Source organism: Tarenaya hassleriana, unplaced genomic scaffold, assembly GCF_000463585.1.
Source record: "Tarenaya hassleriana unplaced genomic scaffold, ASM46358v1 Cleome47, whole genome shotgun sequence".
In the NCBI taxonomy this organism is placed as follows: Eukaryota; Viridiplantae; Streptophyta; class Magnoliopsida; order Brassicales; family Cleomaceae; genus Tarenaya; species Tarenaya hassleriana.
Genome location: NW_010967396.1, coordinates 730,826 through 743,436, shown reverse-complemented (window position 1 = coordinate 743,436; position 12,611 = coordinate 730,826). Strand labels below are relative to the sequence as shown.

Genomic DNA, 12,611 nt, shown 5'->3' with positions numbered 1-12,611 from the left:
TTCCCTCTCACCATCTTCTTCTTCCCACACCAAATGTTCTTGTTGTAGTTATACTTCCCTCCATGCCCACAACACGAAACCAACGATCTTGTGAAACCTGCAGAAAAAAAAATACATGTCAGAAAACATCTCAAGAACAGTTTAATGGTCGAACAAGACACGGTATATGGATATGGAAGAGATGAAGAACTGGCTTCTTCCTCACCATGTCCTTGCGCGTGAAGGAACAGTTCGTGTTTAACTGAATACACATCTACGTAAGTAACCGCGGCTTCCGGCAACATGTTTCTCAGTTCGGTCACGGATTCTTTCAGCAACTTGTTGAAATGCTGAGCCAGCTCGTTGAACGGTGCAACACATCCGTGTTCATCGAAATCCGAGGCTTTAACGGGAAAATGATCGATCGCATAAGCTAAGCAACCGAAGGGACCCGTGTTGTGAATCCAGAAGTATCTCCCTCCTTGTCCGTAAATGTACTGCGCCATTTCCAAATCCAATCAATGTATACCATTCTGACAAATAACAGATACAACACAACAGAGGGGGTGAAACCAAGATTTGGACTGGACCTTGATGACATTCTTGAACTGGGTGATGATCTCAGGAACGTCAGCTCTAACTTCTTGAACTGTCTTGTTGGCGAAGAGACCGGCTGTAAGATCGTTCTGACCGATGTCGAAAGTGTACAGACCGAGCGAGAAGCTGTCAGCTTCAGGCAACAAAGCTCTGTAGACTTCACCTGCACATTGACACAAACAACTTCTTTTCACTTGGAACATCAACTAAACCTGATCCGATCGTTGTAAGAAAGAGGATTCTACCATGGTTGCGGAAGATCTGGGATCTATTGTGGAAATTAGAGAATTGGGTGAACTGAACATCGAGGGAAAATGGACTGAAGCCACTCTGACGAAGAGTTGTGTTCAGCTGTCTGATGGGTGAACCGGCGGTCGCGAAATTGGCTCCATGGCTGAAGTTCGAACCAACCGCATCCAGAAACGCGTTTAGATACGGCAAACGCAAACGTTCAGCTGCAAGAACAAGACCGATCAGATACACAACACATAGTTCAATGGAAATCTCTCGGAAATATCATGCAGAGAAAAGATCATCGTAAAATATTCCGATGAACCCGGTGAGGACGAGAATGTGTGTAAGTACCGATGAAGTCGATGACGAGACGGCCGTCGCAGTATCTTCCGGCAGGACCGCCGAAGAAGGACTCGCCGTGAGGAGGACCCGCTTGTCCGAACGCGGCGGAGAGACCGCCGGTGTCGGAATTCGAGTCCCCAAAGTTAAAAATCGCCGGAAAGTTGCAACCTTGTGATTCTACAGAAAGCAGGGCAAACGACCAGAGGAGAGAGAGAGCGAAGAATGAAGATTTTGATTTCATGGTGAAGAGAGAAAGTGATAGAGAGAGGGTCCAAGAAAACAGAGCAAAGGCTATCTCGTGAAGCTTTTGTCCTGTCATTTTTTTTTTTAATCATGAGATGAAAAATATATATTTTAAAAAAAAAATTAATATTGTGTTATTTTGGTATTTAGTATTTACATATACGTTTTGATCAAAGAAGGAGCAATATCTCACGCTGTTTCTAAATGGGGCAAACTTCACCACTACACCTTTGCTGTCCCACCCTTATCATCGATACACTCTAAAAAGAGGATGACTTTATATGTCATTGTAATTTTGATAATTCCAATTTTACCTTTCAATATCATTATTATTTTATTTAAGAGATTTTAATTCGTTTTCGAAAAAACTTAGTATTTTTTTCATCCGATTTAATGTTTCTTCTAAAAATGAAAGCCAATATCTGTTATAATTATCTTTCGATGAATGTTTCCTAATGGGATAATTCCATTTAAAACCCTGTACTTTTCTCTCGTCGCAATTTAAACCCTGTACTTTTTTTTGATCCAAAAAAACATTGTACTTTTAAAAATTGGCAATTAAAACTCTATACTTTTAAAAATTGGCAAATAAAACCCTGAACGAAAAAATATATTATTTAATGCTGACGTGGCATCCTAGTCATCTGCCACATCATCAATCCCTAATATTTAATAATATTAATTAATACAAAATAAAAATAAAATAATAAAAATAAAAATAAAAATTTAAAAACTATACACATACATATATAATGAAATGATATACATATATACACATATATTATCATACCAAGTGGATCCAATTCAAAATTACAAAACTGTTATAACTTTGAGGCGACATCCATGTCATGTGCATGAGAATATGAATGATTGAACCTTGAGAAGTTCCTTCCACTCCCCAAACGTAATAAACGCAAAGCAGCCGCAAATTTTGAACTTAGATGCCGAAAGGACCCTCCTATCTCACTCACTTGTAGACTTGGAGTCAACAAGAAACTTATTACATAAATAAAATAAAACTAAAAATTATATATATTCTTATCAAAGCATGATATATGAATAATATATTTTAAAACATTCGCTACTGATAATTTTATTTTATTTGGTCTATTAATCAATATTTAAAACTCATAAACTACGAAGATAAAATTCAAGTTCTATATATGTGTATTTATGACATTAGTTAAAATGTGTATTTAAGGTTTTTGTCGGCTAGTTGATTATTATTATTATTATTATTATTTTATTTTTATTTTTTATTAATTAATATTATTAAATATTAGGGATTGATGATGTGGCAGATGACTAGGATGCCATGTCAGCATTAAATAATATTATTTTTTGTTCAGGGTTTTATTTGCCAATTTTTAAAAGTATAGAGTTTTAATTGCCAATTTTCAAAAGTACAATGTTTTTTTGGATCAAAAAAAAGTACAGGGTTTAAATTGCGACGAGAGAAAAGTACAGGGTTTTAAATGGAATTATCCCTTTCCTAAAATACTCGATTTTTATTTCTTTTATTGTGATTAATTTATTTAATTCTGTAATTGTATTATTAATTTGTTCTTTTTCTATTAAATATTGTATTCTTCTTACATTGTCTATTGTTTCGAAATATCGTACTCGTGTATCTAATAATTCAATATTTTTCTTATATATTTTTTCCATTTTAATTGTTATGGTTTTCGATAATATCTCTTTTATTTTTTCTTACTGCGTTAAATATTGAACTAATCATTTTTATTCTTCTATTTTCTTTATTAAGTTCATTTCGTTCGCTTGTTCCATAAGTTCGTCTTCTAAATATACTTTCTATAGTTTCAACTAATAATTGTTCAAGATGATCTAGATATGGTAAACTTTTAAGATTTAATAGGGATAGTTTTTCGATAAAGTCTTCGTTAAAATTCATTTAGTAAGATTGTTAATTTCTGATATTATTTTTCGTAATTTAGAGTAGTTTTCCTGGTTTTCTTCTGACTGCTCAGTGTTAAATAATAAAGATGGTGATTCTTGTATTCTTAATCTTGGATTAAGTCGTAACAACGATTTTCGTCTTGGTTCTATTGCTGTTAGTGGTCTTTTTAAATAAATTACTAGTTTAAATAAGTCATCTATTTCTATAATATCTTTGTTTCTAAAGTTTAAACCGTGATGACTATTTGTTAATGCGTAGTTAATCTGATAGGTTATAGAAAAAGGGTGATTTCCTTTTTCCATGAAATCAGTAGTATCTAGTTTGTATTGGATAACTATAGAATTATCCAAGTCTTTATCTTTTAATGATAATCCGAGTTGTATATTAATGTTAAATTTAATTTTCCCAGAAGAAAGATTTCATTTTCCTTCGGCTATAATACTTTCTTTATAATTGGTTAATCTATCATCTCTAATTTGAAAGGTAATCGGGGAATCGATATCTTCTTTGAATGTTGATTTTATAATTATTTGAATAGTACTACAGTGTATGTAGGCTATTTGTTTTCTTTGTTTTTCGGGATAATTTCTAAGTCGTTCAAAGATTTGTTCTTTGTTAATAATTGGTAGAATGAGTTCTCCTGTAGTTTGTTCAATTGGTACTGGTGTTTCTCCTACCATGATTCCAAATTTTATTATGTTTGTTCTTGATAATTGTTTCTTTATTTTTCCTAGTATAGTTTGTTCGAAGTTTTCATTTTTTTGAAGATCAAAGCTTATTTTTCGTATTTTGTTTATGTCTATCATTCCATCAAAGAAATATTCTTCATCTGATTGTATAAAATTATCAAAAACAGAAGTTGATGTCATACCTGATTCGCTTTTGTAGATAATAATCCCTGTCGGTTGGTGTTGGTGATAATCGTTTTCTCGTTGGTGATCCGGAGATCTGATCGGTTTGTTGATATTGTTCAGGGGTAGTGTTTAGTTCTAGAATTCTGGAATAATCGATTTGTGATTCAAAAGAATCTGTTCAAGGCGTCCAGAAGATAGAAATCTTCAAGCCAATCTCTTGACAGAGATTTTTCAGAGAGAGTTCTGAAACAAATTCGTTTATTTCACTCTGAGTTCTCCAAACGGAGAGAGCTCATATTTATATAACTTTGGAACCCTATCCGTTAGGATAAGAATCTCAAACCGGGGCCCGACTTAGACACATGACACTACATAATTGCACAATAGAGATTACAGAGATAAGGTTTCTGATAACCTTATCTTTTATTGGGTCCGACATATTACATCAACTAGTCACATGACTTTTTATTCACATGTCTTCAGACTTTTCGGATGGTGGTTGACTGTTCCTTTTCTACTTGTCTTTTAGTTCCTTGCAGATAGTGCATTTGTGGTCGTCATACCTCATCAGGAATCTGCAGAGCTGTTCTTTGATAGATTCCTCTAGTCCTGCGAATTTTTCTTCTAAATGATAGAAGTCTAATTCGAAATCTACTACTGTTTGCATTTCTTCTTTCGAGATAGTTTCCTTGTTGTAGGTGATCATCAGTACATTACTGCTGGCATAATTGACTTTGATCTCTGAATCCGAAAGGATTCTTCTTGATGTCTTGAAAAATTCAAGTAATGAATGCGCTTCCAAATCATCTGGAATCTCGTAATCTGATGCATCATCTCTTGGAGGCAGTTCTCCCTTTGCTACTCCAAGGTGTATTACCGCCTGTGACTGTATAATCTTATCATTTCCGAAGATCGGGATTAAACTTTTAATCTTCATGAAAATAGTTATTTCCTTCGCGAATCGTTCGAAGTAATTTCTGATAATTGGTTTCATTTTTCGTGAAAATTCTTCGAATATTCTCATTGAGTCAGTGTAGATACTGTCGACTAGTCCATGTTGAAGATAATCAAAGGCTAGTAATGGGTTGGCTTCTCCAATGAAGATAGCCTTTGGTCCGGTTCTGGTCATTTTTGGGTAAAATCCCATGGTAGTGTGTTTTTCCTTGTAGTCCACTAGAGATGCCCAGTAGGACTGGTATTTTTCGAGGGTGACTTGTTTCATGGCTTCTTTTTCTTGCGTGGTTGGTATTTGGGCTATTCTCGGTATTCTCATCGAGGATAGTTGGGCTTTTGGTTCAATTGGTTGTTTCTGGACCATAGTTTTGTATGATTCGTTGAGGGATTTTTGGGCCTCTTCTTTGGTCTGGAAAGCTTGGTATGAAACCTTCTTTCCGGTGGTATGTTGCGAAACAATCGCATAGTTCATGTATATTCCTCTGAATGGTCCATTGAAGATAACATACCATTTGTCTGGTTTTTCTTCCACCTTGATATCAGTAGGAAGTGTTACCTTATATGATTCTTTTTCTTGTTCTGATTTTTGATCTTCTACCGGTATTCCACCAGTTGCTTTTATGATAATGTTCAAAGATTTGATCAACTCCTCCCTCTCCTCAAAGAGTTTTGAGAGATTTTCTTGAATCATTTTAATCTGATTGTCTTTCTGACTGATCTGATTCTGAATTGTCTTGATTATTCCTTCCATTTTCTTGTTAGAGTGTCTGCAAAACAATTATTTGCAGACTTAATATATTTAATATATGGTTCAAACTGATGTAATTCTAATTGCCATCGAATTAATCGTCCTTTTTGGAATTCTGGTTGAATTTTATATCTCCGGAATCCTGTTACGTATTGTGAATCAGTTCTTAATTCGAACCGTGTTTGTAATAAATCAATTTTTCATTTCTTTAGAGTTCGAAGACAAGCAAGTGCTTCGAGCTCATGGATTGGATAATTCATCTCAGTTTTTGAAAATGTTCCTGAAATATATTTACATAGTATTGTATTCTGTTTTTCAGTTTTTGGTACTTCATTGTTATTGGTACGACCGTATTGGTCAAGATGGAGTAATTCTTTTCCATCTTTTATTGCTAACATGCATCATGCCCAACTTCTTTAGATGCATCTGTTTCAATGATCAAAAAATCTTTGGTCGTTGGATTATATAACATCTGTTTCAATGATGTATTTGGTACTTTGTATGATATTTTCTTTTGTAATTGTTTTTGTTCCTTTGCTAAGGATTTGAGAAATCCTTGTTCAGAGACATAATTAAGACATCCAAGGAATCTTTGTATTTGTTTTCTGTCTGTTAATTCGTTAGGAAATTGTTGTATTTTTTCATGTATATTATTTGTTAGTTCAATTTCTCCGTTGTTATTTATTTTTAATCCAAGATATTCAATTTCTTGTTGTACTAGTTTTGATTTCTTTTTAGAAATAATTAATCATTTTTCTTTACATCGTTCTAGAACGGTGATTAATTTTTCAGTGTGTTCTGATTGGGATCCATTTGTAAATATTATGATATCATCAATGTATGCTAGACAATATTCTTCTAATCCATGGAGATTTCTATCCATGAATTGTTGATATATTGCTGGTGTTTGTTTTAATCCAAATGGAAGAACATTCCATTCATAATGTTTTTGTGGAGGGCATGAAAATGCCGTTAATGGTTTTGTTTCTTCTGACAATCGAAGTTGCCAGTATCCTGATTTATCATCTAGACTGCTAAACCAGTTTTTTTCCTTTTATTCTTTCGAGAATATAATCTTTTCTTGGTAATTTATAACTATTCTCAATAGTTGCTTCATTTAATTTTTTATAGTTTATTACCATTCTTATTTTTCTTCGTTTTATCTCATTATTATTTTCTACGTAGAAAGCTGGAGCCGAGTGTGGACTCGTGCTTTCTCGTATAATACCTTTATCTAGTAATTCTTTACATACTTTGGTAAATTCTTCCACATCTCTATGGGTATATTGCATTTTATTTGGTACATTAATTTCATCTTATGGATTTTTTAGTTTTATTACTATTAGTTCTTCATTTGTATTTTTTATATCTAACGCGTTATCGCTGCATATTTCATCAAACTTTTGCTTAATATGAGTCATACTTATAAATATTAGTCTATTTTTTAAGTCTTCTATAATAGATTTTATTATTTCATTTTTTGTTATTATTTTTGTTATAACTAATTCTGATTTTTGATTTTCTATTTTAGGTGCTTTCAAGCTGACCGTTTTTATTCGCTGTATAAATGGTTGATATAATTTTAGGAAATTATTTACTATAATTATATCTAATCAAGAATCATGTTGATATCTTGTTTTTGTTGGAAATATTTTAGTTTCAATAATTATTAGTACGTGTTGAGCTACATACCATATTTCATGGGTTGATTTGTCAGCCACGACTATTCGTAGTGGTTTTTCTAATCGTACCCATTTTTTGATGATATTTCTTTTAGCAAAACATAGAGTTGCTCCGGTGAATATGTATGCTAATAGTTTTTTCTTTTCAATAGTTATTTGTATAAATGTTGCATTAGGGTTTCCTGATTTTAGTATTTTTCTATTCATTTTCTGAATCGGATGATTTAGTAGTATACACGTATATTTCGATATCTGAGTCGAACTCTGAATCTGATTCGATTGGTTCAAAGCCCATATCGTATGTTATTCGTAATATTTATGTTTCTTTTTTCTTTCCTTTTTTAGGACATTCATTTGCATAATGTTCTTCCTCCTGGCATAGCCAACATTTGCAATTCTTTTTCTTAGAAGGACAGTACGTGTCCTTCTTACTATAATTTTTCTTCTTGTATTGTTTTCTATTTCTGAAATATTTTTGTGGTATATATTTTTGTTTTCTGTATTTTTTATATGGAATTTTTCTCCATTTCTTTTTCTTATGTTTTTGGCGAATATGTTCACAACCATATTTGCCTATTTGTCCTGGTATTGCATCACAATATAATTTATCGATTTTTGCTTCTTGTTTTCGTTTTTCTTGGTTGCATTGAAATAAGTGTCAATCTTTTAAGGTTGTTATTCTTCCTCCCAGAGTATTGGGGGTTTGTCCTTCATTTACTTTATTTTGGAATATAGTTTTTACTTCTTCTGATATTGATAGCGGTAATTTATCAAAGAATAATTCTTCAGCTACTATTTTCTTATCTGTTGTAAGCTGATAGTAGTGATCTCTGAATTCGTAAATGAATGCTTCAAGGTAGCACATGTTGCAAATTCTAAGATTTACTATTTTCCATAATGCAGTTTCTGATATTTGTGTTTCTCTTAGTTGTGCGTCAGAAGTTCTTCCGAGAAATTCTTCTTCTATTACGTCAATTAGTCTAACAAATGTTTCTCATGTGGTTGATCTTATAATTTTTTCTGCTTTTATTCCTGACGACAATCCTCCTAAGTAATTATATACTATTCCTGTTGTTTTATGTTCTAAGTAACTTAATATTTCGTGAGGGTGTAGTTCTCTTAATTCCTTATTAGTTTGTATTAGTAAACTTGTACGATTTTTCCAATCTTCTAATGTTATGATTGGATTAATCTCACAATCTAAATTTAATATTTCTGAAGATTTTACATTAAATGTATCATATTTTGGAATATATTCAAAAGGGACTTTTCTCCAATTGTTTCCCTTTGGAATATATTGGTTTTGATATAATTCGTATTCATGATCCTTGTATCCTTGATATTCATCATATTAGAGGATATATTTAGAAGATATCAAATCTTTGTATATTGAGCAATATTCCTTACTCATAGGATTTTCTAGTTACACCAAGATACGTTGTACTCGTATATATGTGTATATTCTATGCACAATAATCAATGAGAATCACTTTGCTTTCATGGTATCAGAGCGAATCATCAAACGATAATTTTTTTTTTCCATCCATCCTAATCTCTCTCTTCATCGACCAAGTCCCAGCCTTCCGCATCCTCTGATTTTCCAACATAAACCATGGCTGAAACTCCTCCAAACAACCATACCGAGAATGCTGCTGCTACTTTCGATGCTAGTGATCCTGCCAAATCGCTACTCACGGTGAATATGATGAATGTCACCAAACTCATCTCCTCTAACTATATTACTTGGAGCGTGCAGATTCGCGCCTTGCTCGAAGACCACAAACTGGATTGTTTTCTTCTCGATGATGGTGTTGTTCCGCCAGCTAAAGTCGAGACAGCCGGAGTTCTGATCGACAACCCGGCGTTCTCTCCATTCAAACAACAAGACAGACTGCTATTTAGTGCCATCCTTGGCACAATATCTCTTCCATTACAGCCTCTTGTCGCACGATCTGCCTCTGTTCGCGATGCTTGGAAGACTATCACCAACATCTACGGCAAAGCTTCCAGAGGTCATCTCCTTCAGCTTCGAGACCAGATCAAGCGCTGCGTCAAAGGTACACAATCAGTTGATGAATACATTCGGTTTGTAACCACCAAAGCTGATGAACTTGCTATCCTTGGGAAGCCTCTTGATCACGAGGATCTCCTCGATGCACTTCTGAATGGTTTGCCGGATGAGTATAAACCTGTGATTGACATGGTACAAGCCAAGGATGTTGCTATCTCCATTGAGGAGTTGCATGAGAAGTTACTCCACCACGAAGCGAATCTGGCAGCTACCTCTACACTGTCATCGACTCATTTTCCAGTGACCGCCAACGTCGCAACCAATCGGCCTCGGTCCTCGTATCGTGGTAGCTCTCGAGGATCATCATGGAATCGACCAAACAATAATCAGCCCCGCGGATATCAGGGAAAGTGCCAGGCCTGCGGAATTTTCGGACACAGCGTGCAAAGATGCAATCAATTCCGTCTTGTTTTGTTCTCTGACCAGCCTCGCGGATCACCGTCCACTCCGTGGCAATCTTCCCCACAGCCTTGGCAGCCAAATGCTAATCATACTGTCTTGCCTCCGTATGATTCTTCTTCGTGGATTGTGGACAGCGGTGCATCGCACCACATTACGTCCGACTTGGACAATCTAGCGCTACACAACCCTTATATCGGCAGCGATGATGTGGTACTCGGTGATGGTTCAGGTCTCCCGATTTCACATACGGGTTCTCTTTCTCTTACTCTACCATCACGATCATTAGCATTCCGTAATGTTCTATGTGTCCCAAAGATACAAAAGAACTTGATATCGGTTTCTCAACTCTGTCAAACTAATGATGTTTCGGTGGAATTTTTTCCACAATCATTTCAGGTGAAGGATCTAAGCACGGGGCGTCAATAATCAAAGGAAAAAGTAAGGATGGTGTTTACGAGTGGCCGGTGATATCAAAACTTATCTCTCCCGTTGTTTTCTCGAGTCATAAGTCCACTCTTTACGAGTGGCATCAACGTTTAGGCCACCCTGCCTTCCCGGTTTTAAAAAGCATTGTGTCTTCTTTTAATTTACCTTTATCTCGGGGTTCTTCATTGTCTTTTTGTGATTCTTGCTCCAGAAATAAAAGTCATAAACTTCCCTTTCATAACTCCACTCTCTCGTCTAGTCGACCTCTAGAGATTATTTTCTCCGACGTTTGGACGTCTCCAGTTATATCGATGGATGGTTACAAATATTATGTGGTGTTTGTTGATCATTTTACTCGATATTCTTGGTTGTATCCGTTTAAACAAAAATCACAAGTTCGCGAATCCTTTATTCAATTCAAAGCCTTGGTCGAAAATAAATTTTCTGACAAAGTCATCTCACTTTACAGTGACAATGGTGGAGAATTTTTAGCACTTCGATCTTTTCTTGCGTCTCAAGGCATATCCCATTATACCTCTCCGCCTCATACACCCGAGCATAACGGTATTTCCGAGCGTAAACTTCGTCATGTTGTTGAAACCGGTCTCTCACTTTTACATCATGCATCTCTTCCTTTATCTTTTTGGTCCTTTGCGTTTACCACCGCCATATATTTAATCAACCGACTTCCTTCCCCAGTTCGTTCCATGCAGTCACCCTTTCACTCATTATTTGGTACTTCTCCAAATTACGAGAAACTCCGCACATTTGGATGTTTGTGTTATCCATGGATTCGACCATATTCTCCCCATAAACTCTCACCTAAATCAACACCATGTGTCTTTCTCGGTTTTTCGTCCTCTCAAAGTGCATCCATTTGTTATGATTTTTTAACCTCTCGCATCTTTGTATCTCGTCATGTTATCTTCCATGAGAAAGTCTTCCCTTTTTCAAACTTGTCTCTCTTTACACAACCAGCCCTTGACTCTCCACCTGTCCATTCCTTTGAACCCACAGCCATACACGTTCAACCATATGTCCCGCCAACCACTCCAACACCATCATCTCCGTCCCCTAGCGTATGTCCTTCACCATGTGTGGCCCATGACGAATCACCACAACTGTTGCATCCTACGTCACCACAGCCCCTGCATGCTACCCATGCAGCATCGTCCCCGACGAATCGTCATCCTATGGTGACAAGAAGGAAGAACAACATTGTTAAGCCGGTACAAAAGCTTACACTAATGGCTTCCTTTATTGATGTACCCAGGGAACCGTCCACAGTGTCCGAAGCTCTCAAGGACTCTCGATGACGTCATGCGATGAGTGACGAATTTAACGCTCTCGTTCGAAACGAAACATGGGAGTTGGTTCCTTCTTCACCCGCGATGAATGTAGTTGGTTGTCGTTGGGTCTTTCGGACGAAAACAAACCCGGATGGATCTCTCAACCGCTGTAAAGCAAGACTAGTCGCCAAGGGGTTTCATCAAAGACCCGAAATCGACTTTCATGAGACGTTTAGCCCTGTGGTCAAACCGACTACCATTCGTCTAGTTCTGAGTATCGCTATCACCAACGGTTGGGATATTCGTCAACTCGACGTTAATAATGCCTTCCTGCAAGGTCGTCTCTCCGACGAAGTTTACATGTCACAACCACCCGTGTTCATTGACAAAGATCAACCTAATCACGTATGCAAGCTCCATAAAGCCATATATAGACTCCGCCAAGCACCAAGAGCGTGGTATTCCGAACTACGAGGATTTCTCTTGGAAAAAGGGTTTGTGAACTCCATGGCCGATACATCTCTATTCATTCTCCGGACGACAACCTTCTGCATCTTCGTTTTGGTCTACGTGGATGATCTTGTGGTTACCGGAAGCTCTTCGACACAGATACATACCTTCATTGGTTCTCTTGCGTCTCGGTTCTCAATTAAGGACCTCGGGCAACTCTCTTTCTTCCTTGGTATGGAAGCAACCAGAACTGCCGACGGTTTATTCTTGAGCCAGCGAAAGTATATTTCTGATTTGCTTCACCGAACACACATGCATGAAGCTAAGGCCGTCTCCACACCTATGGCATCCACGTCTCGGCTCGTTTTATCCGCTGGCACACCACTCTCTGAACCTACAGAGTTTCGAGCCATTGGGAGAGT

At 36.2% G+C, this 12,611-nt stretch overlaps 2 protein-coding genes across 2 annotated transcripts in view; both read right to left on the bottom strand.

Annotated features, from left to right (window-relative positions):
* The window catches only part of LOC104825554 (alpha-L-fucosidase 3), a 4,661-nt gene extending 379 nt beyond the window's left edge, over positions 1-4,282 (bottom strand). Inside the window, exons 1-6 of the mRNA XM_010557907.1 lie at positions 4,185-4,282; positions 1,162-1,464; positions 822-1,031; positions 570-739; positions 206-476; positions 4-97 (exon numbers count right to left, since the gene is read on the bottom strand). Coding sequence (XP_010556209.1) covers positions 4-97; positions 206-476; positions 570-739; positions 822-1,031; positions 1,162-1,393 — 977 coding nt within the window. The 5' untranslated portion in view covers positions 1,394-1,464; positions 4,185-4,282. The remainder of the gene's footprint in view (positions 1-3; positions 98-205; positions 477-569; positions 740-821; positions 1,032-1,161; positions 1,465-4,184) is intronic.
* A 399-nt stretch (positions 4,283-4,681) lies between these two features.
* Positions 4,682-5,872, bottom strand: LOC104825587. Its single transcript, XM_010557945.1, has one exon. It carries the CDS (start codon positions 5,870-5,872, stop codon positions 4,682-4,684), a length of 1,191 nt encoding a protein of 396 aa, XP_010556247.1.
* Between the last annotated feature and the right edge of the window lie 6,739 nt (positions 5,873-12,611).

What these genes read in the sequence shown, in the direction of transcription:
- LOC104825587 (XM_010557945.1), bottom strand. Translation starts at nt 5,872, where the DNA reads ATGGAAGGAATAATCAAGACAATTCAGAATCAGATCAGTCAGAAAGAC.